Genomic DNA, 20,665 nt, shown 5'->3' on the forward strand with positions numbered 1-20,665 from the left:
GACCGGCTAAAAGACCTCATCTCGAAGACTTCGCCAAGTCGTCCCAAGAGCAGTGGGACTGGTTAGCAAAGGAAGAAGGCTATCGAGTTGAGATTGGTAAACTGAAGCAGCAAGTTGAGAGTCTGAAATTCGAGAACAGTGTACAGGTTACCGCAGATCAAGGTGAAAAGAACAGACTGGCTCGAGAAAACGAAGCACTTAGGGCCCAAATCAGGCAATTGAAGATAACCATTGATAAGCAACCGAGGAGCCGATCCGATGAGCAATTGATAAAAAGATTCGAAAATGAAGTCAGGGAATGGCGGGATGAATTAGATAAATCCGAAAATATCATGGCAGAGCTTAAAGCACAGTGGGCTACCAGAACAGAGGAGCGTCGCCAGTACTTGAATCAGTTGAAAAGGGACCATGAGAAAATTGTTGCCGATTTAAAGAGAAAAATGGTCGCTCTTGAGGGTAAAATGGTCGGGCAGGCTAGAGATTTTGGAATTGAAAGTGGACATTGTTACGATTTGTTGGCCCAAATGGAGGTAGAAGTGCAGCAGTTGCAAGATCAACACCTGCAGGACTCGCGATCTTTGTAGACATGCAGTGATCAGATAAGACGATTGCTTATAGAAAAGAAGCAAACAAAAGACAGAATTAGAGCCATTGCTCATGCCATTTTCAGGAGATGCCGGGTTTGTGAAGACATGACCCCTACTACTTTTGTCTCCACAGTGATGATCTATGTGAAACAAACCATGAATGAATTAGAGCAGCTTGAAAGGGATTTGGATCCTAGGCCCGCGGCGAGGCCGAACGACGCCCCGCGGACACCTAAGTTTGAAGCGCTAGAGTATGCATAGGCCATGTCTGTAATTTTCTACCATTTTGACTCTGTCTTCCGTCTGTCCGTTATCTTTTCAGGTCAAGTATGTTTGCAGTCTTAGAGTCTGTGTTTGCTTTTATTTTTGCGTCTGTTAGTTTCATTCCGGAAAATGTTTAGTTTGTAATAGTTTGTTTTAGTAATGAAAAATGAAATTTTCAAAAAAAAAAAAAAATTATTTCCACCCATTATTTTTGTATTTATTTTTCACGAACTACGCTTGGTCTGATTCGTTCGGGGTCACGATACGTAGGCAATCTCCATAGGATTTGACCGTAGTCATAACAACAAAACGTAAGAAAGAGAGAGAGATAAAAAGAAGGGAGCGAAAAAAAAAAGAGAGCGGAAAAACAAAAAGAGAAAAAGAAATAAAGAAATGAGCGAAAACACAAAAGAGAAGGAAACAGGAAAAAAGAAAAGAGCACAAAAATGTGAAAACAAGGTAAAAAGAAACCAGGAACGAAGTGCCGGGATGACGCATGCAATCGAGCAAACGCATAATAGAAATGATTAACTGTATAGGTGCATTTATGTCAACGTGCGGTTGTCAAATCTGTTAAGACTTAATCGTTAACAAAGTGGTTGTCTAAATGTGTGAGTCCAGGCAGGTGGTTAGTTGATTGGCAATTCTGGCCACTCACCCTTACAATACCCAGTCGAAAGATAAAGTAAAAATGACAGGGCAGGACTCAGAAATCAGCATCATAGACCCTTCAAATGAAGTTGAGGTAACAGATGTGGGTGCTATGAAAGAAGAGATGAGGAAACTAAAAGCATAAATGGCTGAAATGCATCGGGCATGGTCTCAGGGACATCCGGCACCACAATATCCCGCTAATCCATCTTACATCCCACCCCTGGCTCAAGCTCAGGATCCCACCACTCCCCATGCATCTTCAGCCTTCCCCTATCACGCCCATGGCTATGGTACCACTTCATACGATCCCCCAGCTGCACCCCCCAAACAGAACCCTCCCCTACCCATGGTTCCAGTCTTTGTGGCACCTCCCCCAGCCCCATTACATAGATCGTCCAGTGAGCCGCTATTCCAAGCTCACGACACCCAATATTACCCTCCCGAACCCACTTTCAAAGCGCCTGAGCTATATACCTATTCTCCCCATTTTGAAATCCCGGGAGAGGTTGAGAAACCGGTTAAGAATACAGAACAGGAGGAAGTGATTCGTAAAGTCAAAAGCCTGGAGCAATCCTTCAGGAACATGTATGGTTTAGGTAACCAAGTCAGCGTTGCATACAAAGATTTGTGCCCTTTCCCTGATGTTCAGTTGCCTGCGGGGTTTAAAATGCCGAAGTTTGACTTGTATGAGGGGCACGATGACCCAGTAGCCCTTCTGCGTGGTTTTTGTAGCAAAATGAGAGGTGATGGGGGGAAGGATGAATTGTTGATAGCATATTTCGGTCAAAGCCTGAGCGGATCCGCACTAGAATGGTACACGAGACAGGACCCCGGCCGATGGTATACATGGGATGATTTGGCACAGGCATTCATTGGCCATTTTCAGTATAACCTTGAGATAGTCCCCGACCGTCTGTCATTGTTGAAGCTGGAAAAGAAGCCTGGGAAAAGTTTTAGAGAGTTTGGTTTCCGCTGGAGGGAACAAGCAGCAAGGGTTGATCCTCCGATAAGGGAGAGTGAGATGGTAGATTACTTCTTGCAAACATTGGAGCTTACCTATTTTGGTCATCTGGTGACATCTGTCGGAAAGTCGTTTAATGAAGTGGTAAAGATGGGAGCCATGATTGAAGAGGGATTGAAATCTAACAAGATCTTGAGCTACTCGATATTGAAAGAAACCACCTAGGCCATCCAAAGTGGTACTGGTGGTGTGCTTGGAAAGAAGAAGAAGGAAGAAGTTGCTACGGTTGAAGCTAGTGCTTGGTGCAAGCCCAATAACCCTCCACTCTACTACAACCAACCCAGACCCCACCACCAGAACTACCAATATACCCCATATGGCCCACCGCAACACTACTATCCACCATCAGAACCACACTTTTCTATCCACCACGCCCAGACCTACACTCAGCCTCCGGTGCACCCGCAATGGCGTGCACCGAATCCCCAGAACACACATCCACCCCCACAAAACACCTATCCACCTCCCAGGGCAAATAGACCAGGAACCAGCTTCCGCCCAAACCAAGCTTTTAGAAGTGAGAAGGCCCCAAACAGAAAAACATTTACTCCGCTGGGGGAATCTTACACCGCTCTCTTCCATAGATTGAAACAGTTGGGAATGTTGACCCCAATTGAGTCCAAAGCACCAAACCCCCTTCCCAGAAACCTGGACCATTCTGTTAGCTGTGAGTATTGCTCTGGGATGCCGGGGCATGATACTGAAAAATGTTGGAAGTTGAAAAACGCGATACAAGAACTCATTAATAATCGCCGTATTGAAGTACAAGCTTCAGAGGCCCCAAACATCAATCAAAATCTGTTACCAGCGCATTATGAAGCCAATATGATCGAACTGATACATAAGGGGACAGAGCCTAAAAACCCTAGCAGACGGTTATGGTGATCCGTTCTACGGAAGCCAAGGTCAAAGAAAAGACAGTGAGCGCAAGGCCAGTGGTTCAGCCAAAAGAAATAAAAGATAATCCAGTGTTGGTAATGGGAAAAGGACCATTTGTTACTGCAAAAAAGCCAGAGCCAGTCAAGTTAGTGGTACCAGGGTCATCATCTGCACTCGTGGTTGTTGTGAAAGGGGCCTACATAGAACCAGTTATCATAAAACCGGTAGTCCAATTACCCGTGGTTGATAGCAAAGCCGTACCGTGGAAATATGACAAGGTAGTGGTGACATACAAAGGAAAGGAAATTGAGGAAGAGAGTTGTGAAGCACAAGGACTAACTCGGTCGGGACGTTGTTTTGCTCCTGAAGAGTTGAGAAAGGCTAGGGGCACTAAAGACAATCCAGTGCTAGTCAAAAAGGCTGTGACAGAAGAAGAAGCAGAAGAGTTTTTGAAAAAGATGAAAGTGCAAGATTATTCCATTGGTGAACAATTGAGAAAAACACCGGCCCAGATCTCGTTGTTGTCATTATTGATCCATTCTGACGAGCATTGCCAAGCTTTGATGAAGATATTGAATGAAGCTCATGTACCCGACAAAATTTCAGTGAACCATCTGGAGACAATTGCCAACAAGATCTTTGAAGTAAATAGGGTAGCATTTTCTGATGATGAATTGCCTGTGGAAGGCACAGAACACAATAAAGCTCTCTACTTGACGGTCAAGTGTGAAGGTTCAATGGTTACTCGGGTGTTGATCGATAACGGGTCAAGTGCTAATATTTGTACGTTGTCCACATTGAACAAGTTGAAGATTGATGATGATAGAATTCGCAAAAATAGCATTTGTGTTCGAGGGTTCGACGGAGGGGGAACAAACACAGTAGGGGATATTGTACTCGAATTGACTATTGGCCCAGTCGAGTTCACTATGGAATTTTAGGTGTTGGATGCTGCAGTGTCCTATAATCTTTTGTTGGGTTGACCATGGATCCACGTGGCCAAAGCAGTGCCTTCCATACTGCACCAAATGGTCAAGTTCGAGTGGGACAGACAAGAAATTATGTTATATGGGGAAGATCCCACATGCGCCATGAATGATGCCATTGTGCCCTTTATAGAAACTGAAGATGATAAGGGACCATGGGTTTATCAGGTCTTCGACACGGTCCCGGTGAGCAGAGTGCCCGAGGGTAAAAGCATTCCATGTCCCAGGGTGGCAGCTGCGACCGTCATGGTAGTATCAGAAATGCTGAGTAATGGGTTCGTGCCAGGAAAAGGTCTGGGGGCTGAACTTCAGGGCATTATTCAACCTGTTTCTCTGCCCAAAAATCTGGACACCTTCGGATTGGGGTTCAAACCAACAACGGCAGATGTTAAAAGGGCTCGTAAATTGAAAAAGAAAGCTTGGGTTCTTCCCAAACCGATTCCACGCTTGTCCAGGTCCTTCGTCAGGCCGGGTAGCAAGAAGCAGTCATTGGCAAAGGTGTCAGGTCCATTGATTAGGGCAGAGGGGAATTTGGATAAGGTGTTCGAGAGGGTATTTGCTGAAGTGAACATGGTTGAGGCCGGGGAAGGGTCAAGCGGAGCAGATATACAGTACATCGGACCACATGCTAACATCAACAATTGGGAAGCTACTCCTCTTCCAATTCGGAGGGAGTCATGGTAGTGGGTTTTGTTTTCCTTTTGTCACCTGGATTGTTCCAGGGTTTGTAATCCAGTTGCTATGTTCCGTCCGTTTGGATGAGTTAAAACCCTGTTGTCTTTACATTCAATGAAATGCAATTTTCTTCGTTCCTAATTTTGTTTCCATTTTTTCTTTTCTTTTGTACAATTCTTTTTATGCTGATATCAATGATATGACATGCATGAGGAATCTTCGGCCCAGTTTTAAAAGCCAACCTAGCTCAGAAATAATAATACAAGAAATCGAGTGTGATGATGGGGTGGATTGTAACAACGATGAAGCTTATGAGGAAATTAGTAAAGAATTAAGTCACTTTGAAGAAAAACCCAAGCCTAACCTAAATGACACAGAAGTAGTTAATCTAGGGGGCCAAGACAATGTGCGGGAAACTAAAGTAAGTGTTCATCTGGAGCCACAAGTCAAGGAGGAGATAATTAAAGTATTGCATGAGTACAAAGATGTTTTTGCATGGTCGTATGATGATATGCCAGGTCTAAGCACCGATTTGGTGGTCCACAAATTGCCCACTGATCCGGCATTCCCTCCTATCAAGCAGAAGTTGAGGAAATTCAAAACGGACATAAGTGTGAAGATCAAAGAGGAAATTACCAAGCAATTTGACGCAAAGGTCATTCAGGTTACACGGTATCCCTCTTGGTTAGCTAATGTTGTGTCTGTGCCGAAGAAAGATGGCAAGACCAGGGTATGTGTCGATTATCGGGATCTTAACAAGGCAAGTCCAAAAGACAATTTCCCCCTGCCCAACATCCATATACTGATTGACGATTGTGCCAAGCATGATATTGGTTCTTTTGTGGATTGTTACACGGGTTATCATCAGATTCTAATGGACGAGGAAGATGTAGAAAAGATGGCATTCATCACGCCGTGGGGAACGTATTGTTATCGGGTCATGCCGTTTGGTTTGAAAAACGCTGGGGCAACTTATATGAGGGCCATGACAACCATATTCCATGATATGATACACAAAGAAATCGAGGTGTATGTGGATGATGTGATCGTGAAATCTAGACAGCAATCCGACCATGTCAGAGATTTGAGAAAGTTCTTTCAAAGGCTTCGCAGGTACAATCTTAAGCTCAATCCTGCAAAGTGTGCTTTCGGGGTGCCATCTAGGAAGTTGTTGGGGTTTATATTCAGCCGGTGGGGTATTGAATTAGACCCGTCAAAGATCAAAGCTATCCAGGAATTGCCACCTCCAAGAAACAAAACCGAGGTGATGAGTTTGTTGGGAAGATTGAACTATATCAGCAGGTTCATGGCTCAACTCACGACAACTTGTGAGCCGATTTTCAAATTGTTGAAGAAAGACGTCGCGGTCAAATGGACTGATGAATGTTAGGAGGCTTTTGATAAGATAAAGGGGTATTTGTCGAACCCACCCGTGTTGGTCCCGCCAGAACCAGGGAGGACTTTGATTCTATATCTGACGGTTTTGGATAATTCATTCAGCTGTGTACTGGGGCAGCACGATGTTACAGGTAGAAAGAAGCAGGCTATCTACTATCTCAACAAGAAGTTCACATCTTACGAGGTTAAGTATACTCATCTGGAGAGGACATGTTGCACCCTAACTTGGGTGGCACAGAAGTTGAAACATTATTTTTCATCCTACACTACTTACCGCATATCTCGCTTGGGCCCATTGAAGTATATTTTTCAGAAACCTATGCCCACAGGGAGGCTTGCAAAGTGGCAGATCCTGCTTACAGAGTTCGACACTATCTATGTGACACGGACTGCGATAAAAGCACAGGCACTAGCCGATCATTTGGCTAAGAACCCCGTCGATGAAGATTATGAACCTTTGAAAACTTATTTCCCTGATGAAGAGGTGATGCACATTGATGAATTGGAACAAGCTAAGAAGCCGGGATGAAAACTTTTCTTTGATGGGGCTGCAAATATGAAAGGTGTGGGAATAGGAGCGGTACTTATTTCTGAAACAGGTCAGCATTACCCTGTTACAGCTCGGCTTCATTTCTACTGTACGAACAACATGGAAGAATATGAGGCATGTATATTGGGATTGAGATTAGCTGTAGATATGGGTGTACGGGAAGTCTTGGTCATGGGTGACTCGGACCTACTAGTACACCAAATTCAAGGAGAATGGGAAACACGAGATTTGAAGCTTATACCGTATCGGCAGTGTCTGCATGAGCTTTGTCAACGGTTTCAGGCAATAGAATTCAGGCACATTCCAAGGATTCATAATGAGGTTGCCGACGCTTTGGCTACTTTGGCGTCGATGTTGCATCATCCAGACAAGGCTTATGTTGATCCGTTGCAGATTCAGGTCCGTGATCAGCATGCTTATTGTAATATGATAGAAGAGGAAATCGACGGCAAGCCGTGGTTCCATGATATCAAAGAGTACATCAGGATGGGAGTGTATCCGGTACAGGCCACCGGTGATCAGAAAAGAATGATTCGGCGATTGGCAAGCGGGTTTTTCTTTAGTGGAGGAGTGTTGTACAAAAGAACTCCAGATCTCGGATTGTTAAGATGCATGGACGCGAGATAGGCTACATCTATCATGACTGAGGTACATTCTGGAGTTTGTGGACCGCATATGAGTGGGTACGTTCTAGCAAAAAAGATTCTCCGAGCAGGTTATTATTGGCTCACTATGGAGCGGGATTGTATTAGTTTTGTGCGTAAGTGTCATCAGTGCCAAGTGCATGGAGATTTGATTCACTCTCCACCATCAGAACTACATACGATGTCCGCACCATGGCCTTTTGTTGCATGGGGCATGGATGTTATTGGGCCAATTGATCCAGCAGCGTCAAATGGGCACAGGTTTATTCTGGTAGCTATAGACTATTTTACCAAATGGGTGGAAGCTAAAACGTTCAAGTCTGTAACTAAGAAAGCTGTAGTCGACTTCGTGCACTCAAATATCATCTGTCGGTTTGGGATTCTGATGGTAATCATCACGGATAATGGAGCTAATCTTAATAGCCATTTGATGAAAGAGACATGTGATCAGTTTAAGATTACTCATAGACATTCTACTCCATACCGTCCCAAGGCAAATGGTGCGGTTGAAGCAGCCAATAAGAATATAATGAAAATACTCCGGAAGATGGCTGAAGGGTCTAGACAGTGGCATGAGAAATTACCTTTTGCATTGTTAGGATACCGCACCACCGTTCGTACCTCGGTGGGGGCGACTCCTTATTTATTGGTGTATGGAACCGAGGTAGTAATACCTGCAGAGGTGGAAATCTCGTCTTTGCGAATCGTTGCGGAGGCTGAGATCGATGATGATGAATGGGTGAAAAGCCGCCTTGAGTAGTTGAGTTTGATTGATGAGAAAAGATTGGCATCAGTGTGTCATGGTCAACTGTACCAACGGAGAATGGCAAGAGCATACAACAAGAAGGTGCGTCCAAGGAAATTCGAAGTCGGACAGTTAGTATTAAGGCGGATTTTGCCTCATTGGGCTGAAGCAAAAGAAAAATTTGCCCCAAACTGGCAGGGACCATTTGTAGTAACCAGAGTGTTGTCTAACGGGGCATTGTATTTGACAGATGTAGAATGAAAATGTATAGAAATGGCTATCAATTCCGATACAGTCAAGAGATATTATGTATGATTTCTTTATTTCTGAATATATCTATTTGTATTTGGCATATCTTAAAGATTGAAATGACGAAGGCGTTTTGTCCTGCTATCCAAACACTTTTATCCCTTGTCATCCCCTTTGAGCCTTACTTATTTTTCATACCCCTCTTTCAGAATCAATGACACTATCAAGGAACACAGGTGTCGAACAAAAAAAAGAGAAAAGCAAAGGGAAAAAGAAAAGAAAAGAGAAAAAAAAGAAGGAAAAAGGAAGGAAAAAAAAGAAGAAAAATGAAAAGTGAAGGAAAAGAGAAAGAGAAGGAAAAGAAGAAGAAAAGAAAGAAAAAAACAATAACAAAGGTAACTATGATACAGTGAACTACGTTTGACTTGATCCCGAAAGGGTACGTAGGCAGCCTTACTCCGAGGTTCAGTCATACCAAAATAAAAATCCAAAAATCCCCAAACAAGAAATTGGGGCAGAAGTTGTGATTGTTGTGAAAAATTGGATTCCGAAAGTTGTAATTTAAACCCATTTGAATTGTTTTTGAGTCGTTTATGCCTTTCTTTCTAACCCAATCCAAAAGCCTACATTACAGTTCAAAGAAAGACCTTCTGATCAGTTTTGAGAAATGCCAAGTCGAGCAGATAGAAGAAATTCATGATAGGGGCAATACTCTGGTTCAAGCAAGAAAAAACAAAGTAAAAATGAGAGAGTCTTATTGGTGAAAACCTTCACAGGCACCATAAGGCGACGGGAGCTGAGCGAAAATAAATGAGAGAGTCTTATTGGTGAAAACCCTCGCGGGCACCTTGAGGCGAAAGGGAGTTGAAAAATGATTAATTGGCAAAAGGTCTGTGGTTGGAAAACTGTCTCGAGACACCGCAGGATGAACAAAGTTAAGGTTTGGGTAAAGTAATCAAGCGATAGAAATTCTGGGGCAATAAAGTATGGCAATTGAAAGTTGGTTAGATGGACAGATTGGGCCGATTAACCCAAAATGCATGTCAGGACCATTGGTACCAGCTGTTCCGGTCAGATAAGTTTCTTTTCTTTACTTCATTTTAGTAGTCATCCGGTTTTGGATTCTTCTTATCCTTAACCCGTAAAACCATTGCATTTCATTCTCTTTTGGGGTTTTTTGTTTGTCTAAATGTTCCAATGTCAGTTTTGTCTAAAGCAAAGGGGAAAGGATCTCAAAGCCCACTACCAACTTCAGAAAATGGTAAAGCATAATGTAATAGGGGAGGTCGCCAGAAGTTGCACCGGCAGAATATTTGGGAAATATTGTGAGAAGTGTGAAGGTCAAGGCAAAAAAGGGTCGGAAAGATGAGACAGCAGTATGGGTACAAAAGCATTCAGGTGGTCAGAAATTGGGGAATGTGGAAGTCGGTTGGAAAGTCAGGCAGTTCAGAGGAAGTTAGTCAACACAAAGCAAAGCAAGGGAAGGACGATGCAGCAAGAGTGCCATCAGCTAACCACCATTTTTAAACTAACGGAATTTTCTTTGATTAAAACAGGGGCAGAAAATTGTTTGGCGGAAGGGATCTCCGTGAGGGAAGAGCAGGTATTAACTCAGTTTAATCACATGTTTGGCATGGTTAAAATACAAGAAAATGAAGAGTAGCATAGGGAGACGTAAGTTGTTCCAGGTCTGCATATTAGAGTAGTGGTAAAGTGTTGAAGTGGGGAACCCGCCCCATAATGGAGGAATACATTTCAGTCTGTAAATTTCAAAGCATGCAAGTTTTAGTTTTCAACCCTTATTATTATATGATAACGAGCCCCAGTTTTCCCAAACTGGGGCAGGAAGTTTTCTTGGTTCGTCTATTTTTGAAATCAGGAGCTCGCCTGGAGAACAGAGGCATACAATTGCAAAATTCAGAAATCAGGAGCCCGCCTGAAGAACAGAGGTGATACAATTCAGTTTTAGTTTTCAATCAATCTCTTTGTCCATGTTGAAATCAGGAGCCCGCCTGGAGAACAAAGGCATACAATTTCAAGTTTCAGAAAATCAGGAGCCCGCCTGGAGAACAGAGGCATACAATTTCAAAATTCAGAAGTCAGGAGCCCGCCTAAAGAACAGAGGTGACACAATTCAGATTTTAGTTTTCAATCAATTTCTTTGTGTATTCGAAGTCAGGAGCCCGCCTGGAGAATGGAGGTGTTAAATCTTTAAGTAGTCAAAGTCAGGAGCCCGCCTGGAGAATGGAGGTGGTAAATTTTTAAGTAGGTGAAGTCAGGAGCCCGCCTGGATAATAGAGGAGTACCTTCAAGTTCAAGTTCAGCAATCAGGAGCCCGCCTGGATAACAGAGGAGTACTTTCAAGTTCAAGTTTATTCAAGTTCAGCAGTTTGGAGAGAGGGAACAGCATCTCAGTTGACCAGTTGAAGTAGCAACAAGGAATTTTATCGAGAAAACACAAGACAATGAGGCAACAAGAAAACGCAAGACAACAAGGCAACCAGGAAGTACAAGAGCAAGTTTGAAGAATCTAGATAGAACTTTTGTAATTCATAAAGCATAGTTAGTTTAGCTTCTTTTATCTTTGACGTGGTGTAATAAGGAAGGTTAACGAGCAGTAGCAGCAGCAGCAGCAATCGCAGTGAAATCACAGCTCCCGGTAGTCCCAGCTACCGGACACTCCCGAACTACACTGACCTGATTCCTGTTTAGCCCAGGATATGTAGGCAACTTCTGAAGCAGAGTGCGGTCAAACTTTTCAAAATGCTTCACAACGGAATGTTTGAATGGGCAAAAATCGCTCGTGATTGCTCACTTATCTTTGCACGAAAACTCTTCGTGTTTCCGATCAAAGAGGGGCAGCTGTGAGCACGTGATTTTTGCCCTATATATGAATAATTCCCAAAATTCAAGCAAAATAATATTTTGTTATTTTTACAATTTTTTTTGTGCACTTTGATATCATTTTATGATAATGGTTGCCTTTTATTTGTGCATGTTAATTCATATAAAATATAAAAAATGCATTTTTGCATTTAGAATACAAAATAGCTCACTTCCGCATTTTAATTGTTTTAATCGTAAATTTGGCGTAAAAAAGGTTTTTAATAATTTTAGAATTTAATTAGTCTAGTTTTGAAATATATTAGGACTTTATTTTAATTGTTACAATTTTATAAAATCAGAAAAATAAATACAAAATACAAATTGGATAAAAGAAATAAAAGAGAAAAAATAGAGTGTGAAAGGGGAGGACTTTCAAAAGACCAATCTGGGCCATTTCTGATCCAATTCCCTTAGCCCAATATCCATTTCCACCGGCCAAACAACCCAGGCCCAATCCCTTACCCGGTCCTCCTCTCAGTTGATTAAACGACGTCGTTTCCCCAGCCCTCAATCACGACCGTTGGATCTCATCAATCCAACGGTCCGGATCTAACTAGGATGTTTGGTATATAAGTGTCCGAAACGCCCCCTTACCCCATTTGCATCGTCTCCCTCACCCTCACAAACCTTAATCCACGCCGCCCCCAAATCCCTCGCCGGCGGTGAACGTCAACTACACCAACGGTCACCCAATTAACACCATCAACTCCCCTCTTCTACCTCTTTCCAGTCCTGTATTTTCTTTTCCTCGAATCCGGCCAGAACTCGTCGAATATCGATTTTAATTTTCCGGTTAGTTCGCAAGTTTGTCCAAACCCGTCCAAAATCATACCACACAATCCCCAGACTTCCCTCAACCCAAATCCATGACTATTTTCCTTCGAATCCTGGTGAAGTAGCTCGGATTTCAAATCTGAAAATTTTCGGTCAAAACCCTAACACAAAATCTTGTGATTTTGGACTGTACTATCCTTAACCATGTGTTTATTGTGAAAACACATGGTTAGGGATGTTACGAGTCAAAAATCTGGAAAGATTCGGATGATAGCAATCGGCCTGGATTTCTCGTGCTTCAGTGAGCTTTCTTGTTTCCTTTTTTACTTGCATAGTTACAGTTTTAGTTATAAGTTTTGATTTCATTAAGGTGTTCTGTTAATTTTACAATTTTGTTTTGTGTGTATTAGTATAGTTTAAATCTTCTTTGTTCCGTGCTCTTTGATCAGTAAAGTATCTTCGCATTTGTAATTTAGATTGAGGCATGTGTCGTTTATTATTTAATCACAATTTCAATTGTAGAATCGACATAATTAATTAGTTTGGATTCAGTACCATTTTTTTTAATATTGACTGATCCTGTTTTTTAAGTTGTCTGGGTTCGGGTGTTTGAACAATTGGGATTGGTTAGTTTAATTGGTTAATGTCTGACTTCTAATTAAGAAGTCCTAGTTAGTTTTGAATTAATTCAGGGGATTGGTTATAGCTGTTGAGAATATAGGTAGAATCAGTGATTTGAAGAAGCTTTCAGGGGTAGTTTAGGCATAGAAAAGGGCAGTTTCTTTGGGAATAGTAATTTCAAAATAGGGGTAAGGGAATAGTACTTTAATTGAAAAGGGTATCTTCTTTATCAAATGATTTCTAAAAATAACTTCATATTTTCTTGTTGATTTCTTAATTGGGTTGGAAGTTGTACTCTACTTTATATTAAGTGAATGAGGCGTCACAAGGTGACATTTACTCGAAAGAATTATATTCGAAAGATGCTTATTTGAAAGATATTATTTAAAGGAAATATATTCGATATATATTCATTAAAAAGCATATTATCTTGGAGATTATTACTTGAAGGATTTATAGGTGAAAGATTTATATTTGAAGGACTTGATGAATTGATTGCACTTGTATCTATTATTTGTTGAGACACATTTATGGTGTTCTTGTGGCCTGCTATTTACATCACTGGTTGGTCATTGTTTCCATCATTGTTATCTGCTTCCTATTATTTTTGTATGCTATATTGCACAGGTTTATTTGGTAGTCTGGTCCTATCTTCGTCACTACTTCGCCGAGGTTAGGCTAGGCACTTACCAGCACATGGGGTCGGTTGTGCTGATACTACACTCTGCACTCTTTTGTGCAGATCCCAGTGTTGTAGACTTCGGACTGCAGTGAGATTGTTGTTTTCTTGTTCATCAGGCAATCCGAGGTAGTCCTGCAGGCGTCCGCAGGCCTTGGCGCGTCTCCTTCTATCTACTATTCCTGTTTCTTTCATGTATTTCCAGAGACAGTATTGTATTTATTTCTTTCAGACCTTTATTTGTAGTACTCCTAGACAGTCTGTGAAGTTGTGACACTAGTCTTGGGTAGATTTGTTATGGTTTGGTATTAGCAGTATTATTAAATCTCTACAATGCAGTCTTCCGCTTATTCAATTCTGTTGTTATTTAATTGTTGGCTCTTAACCGTTATCGGATTAAAAATGGAAATAAGGTAGATAGTTCAGTTGGTTGGCTTGCGTAGCTTTCACTAGTAGGCGCCATCACGACTCCCTAGGGTGGGAAATTCGGGTCGTGACAGAGGTCCCCCTGCCTAACATCAAGCTAAATGAAATTCTTCGGCATAACACTTGGAATTGGAACATGCTAACCATTCAACTCAACGTCGACATCAAATCTCATCTCTTATCCTTGGACATTGAACTAGACATCAATTGTTATGATAAAGCTAACTGGAGCCATTCCAACTCAGGAAATTTTACCATCAGCTCTACCTGGAATTCTATTAGGCAAAGGAACGACCATAATCCTTTCTATAGCAACTTATGGACAAAGGACATACCATTCAAGATGTCTTTTCTCTTATGGAGAGCAGTTGGTAATAAACTCTACACTGACAAGAGAATGGCTAGGATTGGAATTACTCTAAACCCCCAATTTTATTATTGTAACCCTGCTATCAACCAAACTGAGCTTGAGGACATTAATCACCTATTCTGTCAATGTGATCTTGCTAGGAAAATTTTCAAGAAATTTGCGGGCCCTTTGGGTATTGGTTAGAATTTCAACGGCCTAAACATGATTCTTTTGAGTTGGCGGAATCACAAATCGTCCAATCCAATCGCGAGATTCATCACCAAGAATCTCCCACTTATCATTTGCTGGGAGCTATAGAAATCAAGATGCTGCAACAAGTTTGAAGGGACTAGACCCTCAATATATAGAACCAGTTCTAATATCACTAATTTTCTTTTACAGATAATCAAGAAACATTTTAGCAGAGTTCGTATTGGAGATAGCTGGAGCAGTATATACATAGCATATGAAGCACACATTCAACATACTAGCAACTTCTTTATGAAATGGATCAGACCACCTGCTCAATTAGTCAAGCTGAATAGTGATGGAAGTTGCTCTAATGGGCAATGTGGAGGGGGAGGGGGTATTATTCGAGACCAAGAAGGAAATTTCATCACTGCCTACTTCATCTTTTTAGGAGCAAGCACCAGTAATTATGCATAAGCTGAAGCACTTCTCTTTGTTTTGAAATGGTGCTGACAGAGGTCTAGAGAAGGCCATAGGAGAATCTGACTCACTCCTAGTGGTCAAATGTGCCAAAAGGGAGTGAAAAGCTCCATGGAATATCAACAACCAAGCAAAAGAGATCCAGAAAATGTTTGAAGATCACAACTTCAACATTCTTCAGAGAAGCTACCGACGGTTTAGCAAGTCGAAGTCACAGAATTGAATGAAACAAGATCTTCGACCTTTTCTCTGATCTTCCTAGCCATAAGGGGCCTAGTAAATATGGACAAATGAAGCTTACCTACCTTCAGAATAAAGCACACAAAACCATCTAACATCATCTATGATCCTCCTTGAGCTAACTTTATTTTTTGATATCCTTTAGTTAGGATATAGAGTGATAGTCACATCTCAATGATCATGTACAAAGTTTGGGATGCCAAACTCAATATATAACTTTTTGCACATCAATAATCAATGGTGACTGTTTAATTAATAAAATACAACATTATACACTATTACACAAAAACTGACTTCGTCTTCTTCCTTGATTCTCTTATGAAATTCAACTCAAATTTAGTTCAAATCTACTCCAAATCACTTCAGATTAAAGTTTTGAACTCCTTTTGATATTTCCAATTGATAGGAATAGTACCAAATCCAAACAACTAACAAACTAGAAAAACCAAGATCTAAAATTTACCTCAAATCTACTCCTAATTACTTCAAATTTAAGTTATCAATTGGAACAACACAAAATCCAAACACCTAAAAAAATAAACCCAATTAAAAAAATTTTAACGTCATTTACGCAGATAAAAAAAGGAGGAAAATAAAGTGTGTGCCCGATCAGGGGGTTTATCATCAATCATGACAAGCATAGAATGTTATTGGTTTGTAATGATAACTTAATTACTCATAAGTTTAATCTTGTTATTCATGGACCATGGTTTAGAACTTTGCCGCTTCAATTAAAAAAATGAGTATAAAGATGGCCCTAACATATAAATATGGTAGTGTTGAGCATTAATACTACAACGATATTCCCATATTCTTCTGTATTATTTTTTTGATTTTTGAATATGATTGGGTAATTAAGGTTAAAATACTTGCGTGATTATATGGAGTCAACAAATGATGAACTACACATTGAAGTTTGTTTTTTGTACGAAGGAGAAGAAGAAAGAAAAGAAAAAGAACATTTTGAAGTAGGTCTTTAATGTCGAACTAAGAAATGAAAAAGGAATTTCAAGTTATATATAAAGTGGGTTAAACTGGATAAAAAGCTAAATTATGTGCTAATTTTGGTAGCATTGTTACTCCAATTGACATAGAGAGTAATTTTTTCAATTTAGGAGGTCCCAATCACTTTTAAATATGATATAAAGATTCTCTTGAACAAGTACTATTTTGTAATCCATCATAAATTTTAAAGCAATCATTTTTTCCCCATCTTTCGGGGACACTGGACATAAGCCGTTCAACATCTTAGTCCAAGTAACTTATTTTGGAATGCACCAAAATCATTCACCTAGGATTAGCATTTAGAAATACCATTCAAGATGCTGACTCTTTATAAAGAAATAACACATACGGCAACTCGTAGCCTGTTTGATCAAACTTTTAAAATTAGTTTATTTTGAAAGTACATTTCTTAAAAGTGTTTCTTTCACAAGTACATTTGGTGAGAAGCAGTTTGTATTTGGCTAATTAATCCGAAAAGAGCTTTTGAGCAGCAATTAGTATTTGGCCAAACTGTAAAAAAGTGCCTCTACGTATATTTTTCTTTAAAGTGCTTTTCAAAAAAAGTGCTTCCGGAGAGAAGCTACATTTTTATGCTTCTCTAAAACTGCTTCTGATATATATATATTTTTTTTTTCTTTTAAAAGCTTGACCAAAATCTTCAACTTTAAAAAAAAAAGCATTTTTTTAAATAAAAAAAAAAAGTACTTTTGGGGCTGAAAAATCTTGGCCAAACAGGCTATGAATCACTAACGAAGAATGATTTGGCAAAGGATAAAATATTAATTATAAAGAAAATTTGAGCTATCCAACCCCATGAATTGCTTTTCCTCAGCCAAGTTTAGATGCAAACTTCAACAAAGAATCAATCCAGTAGGCCATCTTATAAATCTTTTTATTCAATTTAGTTAACTTTTTCATTGAGAAGGCAAATCACTTGGCAAGAAAGCTTAAAGCATGGTAACAACTTACTTCAAATATAACAACTAGTCTTTATAAAAGAGCCAACAAAACAAAAATGGACATAATATAAGAATGTCTCAAGCTAAAGATATGAATGAACTTAACTAGCAAAAATTGAAGCATATTCATGGAACATGCCAGAAGTAGCATTGGTGTAAGGTTCTTACAGCTGAGAAAAAACCGTAGTAGCAGCGCGTTGTCTATACAACTTAGCATTGCTTCTGTTCTCTCTATTTGAAATCAGCTTACCAGCAAACATGGCGGTTCTGTTTATTACTAACTACCAAGAAGACACAAAGGCAGGCTCGCCGTTCACATCCTCAACAGGAGCAGGAAGATTAAGATCAAGTAAATCAACAACTTCTCTTTTGAATGCTGAAGCTTGATACTGATTCTCCTGAGAACCAGTAAGGAAATGTGACCTTTTGTGTCCGCCTAAAGCTTGTCCGGACTTAAACATCCTGTTGCAAAATGGGCATTCATGTCCTTTGAATTTCTTAGCCTTCATCTTTTTCTCAGGATTATAAGAGATATCTCGAGTATGAGCAGCTGGTTTTTTGTTGCTAAATGTCTCCCGATCAGCATCTCGGCTATTTTCGTTCGTTTCATACTTCGATTCGATATAGGTATTGATCTTTTTAGTGCAGGGTCTGTGTCCACCAAGAGCTTGGTAAGAGCTAAAAGTCTTCTTGCAGTTGAAGCATTCATACTTTTTCTTCTTCTGAGTATGTTTGCTTCCTTCTGCACCTTTAAAACCAAGCTTTATCTTCTTATTAAAGGACTCATTTCCTAATTCTGAGTGATAAGAACTATCCTTATTTCTCTTTCTTGATTCACACTTAACCAAATTTGAAGCCATGCCATAGCTATTGTATTTATAGTCCTTGGTTGAACCATTCCTTATGTCTGTTATATGCTTTTTCATTCTGTTTAAGCCCTTTTCCTCGTCGATTCTAGACTCATCGTACCAAACTCCGAGGCTCTTGTTAGACGTATTACGTTGGTAATTATACTTTCTATGGAACTCATCAACAGAGGCGTCTGATTCAACGTTCATATATTCGTCTAAAAAGTATCCGGAATCAGAGTTCTCAGATTGAACTTCACCATTCAGAACATTAAGTTTTAAGTTCCTGTCCGCCTTTTTCTTGCTTCGAGGCGTTCCATCTAGACTGTCAGCATATTTTAGACTATCCTTTCTTGCAATTTTCATGTCGACAGATGATGATTTCGACTCAAAAACAACAGAATTGTTGTCAGAAGACTCAACAACTGAATTGATTACACCATTCCAATTCCCAGAATCCATTGACAACATCATCAAACACTTTGCTACTTCCTCTTGATCTTGCTCATCAATCTCAGAAACAGATGAGGAAAAACTTCTATTGTTAACCAAACAAAAAGAAGAGGACTTAGACTTATTGTACCTTTTAATTTTTGATCTGCTCCTCAGCATTATTGGCTCCTCAGCTTCAGTATCCGAGTTGCTATCCATCGCTATATTCTTGTTTTCACTAGTCCACGAGTGATCATCTTTCGAGCCCTTATCTTTGCCCGAGTGACAAGCCATGTGACCACACAAAGCTTTCAGTGATTGAAAAATCTTACCACATTGCTGGCAAACATTCTCTTGAGGCAAAGGGGACCTCGAATCGACAGCCCTCCAAGTTTTCTTAGGGTTATCTCTAAGGCCATAACCAGAATTTTCACCTAGTTCATACTTTGATTTATGATCTCTCTTGCTATTTTTTTTCCCAAGATTAATCCAAGATTGCACCTTTTTGTGTTTGAGTTCAACTTTTTCCTCTAATTTAGCAGAATTTGCTAATACATGAGACCTCATGTGACCCCCAAATGACTTCCCACATGGATACCTCTTGTTACACAACTTGCAAAAATACTTCAAATCTTGATCTTCTTCCATTGAGTAAAAACAAATCAACTATCAAACAAAATCCAGTGAGTAAATTCAAGATCAAGTGAAGAGTGTTTCAAGTTAAAATCATGACAAAATGCTACATTCCATGATCTAGTAGTAAACAGCAGTTCTAGCACAAAATGTTTTAGAGGAACCTAAGATCAAAAGGAAAGAGAGAAAATGGAAAAAGCTTTAAGAATATACTAGTATATATGGGGTTGGATACAGATCACTAAGTCTCTATTTGAGTATTGCACTATAGTCTATAACTATCCTGCAAATAATAAAAAGGGCAATTTTGGGAAGTAAATGATCAGACCCACAAAAAAAGGAGACTCTTTCAATTCCATATCCATGTAATCTCCCCCTCAACTCAGACATACAAATATTAAATGTTCAAAATTTCAAGAATCATTATATAAAAAATATTTTGAATAGATGGATCACTCCTAATGACCATAAGACTAGCATAATATTAGGGTGATTTAAAAACCAAATCACAACAGAAAACCAAAGACTCTTTCCTCTCCCCCCCCCCCCCCCCAACCTCTCAGTCTTTTATTTCTAGGATGAGAATTCCATGCATGGAATCAAATGTGACAGAGGAGATTGAGAAAAGAGTACACATTTCTTTTTGTGGATATTGGAATTTAATTCTTATATTATGAAACCTATATAAAGAAAGACAATCCAAATGTTTGTTTAGTATGCCTTTCATTTTTCTGTGCTCCTAGAGTAATGTATCCCAATCTTAAATTTCCTCCTCATTAGAAAATTCATTTCACCCTTTAGCTTTACATGCTATGTATTTGTTTTCTTGGACCTTTTCCTTCCAACCTGAGGCAGAGCTAGTGGCAAAATCAGGAATTTTCTCACGGGTGTTCAAACTTGAAAGACGTAAAAAAATCCATGACAAAGGGTGTTCAATATATGTTATATACCTTTAAAACCTAATATTTTACATATATACGCAGTGTAATTTTCTGACGAAGGGTGGTCCTTACCAAAGTGTAGCTTCGCCCCTGGGCGAAGTCATGATTTGAAGTTTATGAGTTAAGAATTTTAGTTCGCTTAAGTTACGTCTGAGTTCTAAATTCATAAAACAAATACAAGATTTGGACTAACGTTACTGAGTTCGTCCGAACTCGTAACTGAAGGGCTAGCTCCGCTCTTGCTTCCAACTAGATAATTTGGTGGAAGAATGTGCATTGGAAGTATCTTTCACCTGCATTAAGTGTTGTACACCAAGTTAAATTGCACTTAAAAGGAATTATACAAATTCCCACTAACCACAACTAATTTAAAATTTGATTCAATGACTCTCCACCAACTTGTCCTAACAGGTTCTTGCATTTCTTCCTTATCATTATGTGGCAAAAGCCAATGAAGGTAAGAAAGGGGAACAGAATTATATTTTCTTTCCTTCAAATAGAACTTTTTTCCATTTAAATTTCAACTTTGCCTTTTATCTTCTCTTCACGAT

The 20,665-nt window shown here is 39.9% G+C and overlaps 1 protein-coding gene across 1 annotated transcript; it reads right to left on the minus strand.

Moving 5' to 3' along the window:
* Nucleotides 1-17,389: 17,389 nt before the first annotated feature.
* On the minus strand, nucleotides 17,390-19,651 carry LOC142170759 (uncharacterized). The gene has a single exon (XM_075233297.1). The coding sequence runs from the start codon at nucleotides 19,186-19,188 to the stop codon at nucleotides 17,542-17,544; it is 1,647 nt and encodes a 548-aa protein (XP_075089398.1). The 5' UTR covers nucleotides 19,189-19,651; the 3' UTR covers nucleotides 17,390-17,541.
* Between the last annotated feature and the right edge of the window lie 1,014 nt (nucleotides 19,652-20,665).

The sequence above is a fragment of the Nicotiana tabacum genome, chromosome 16, assembly GCF_000715075.1.
Source record: "Nicotiana tabacum cultivar K326 chromosome 16, ASM71507v2, whole genome shotgun sequence".
Lineage (NCBI taxonomy): Eukaryota > Viridiplantae > Streptophyta > Magnoliopsida > Solanales > Solanaceae > Nicotiana > Nicotiana tabacum.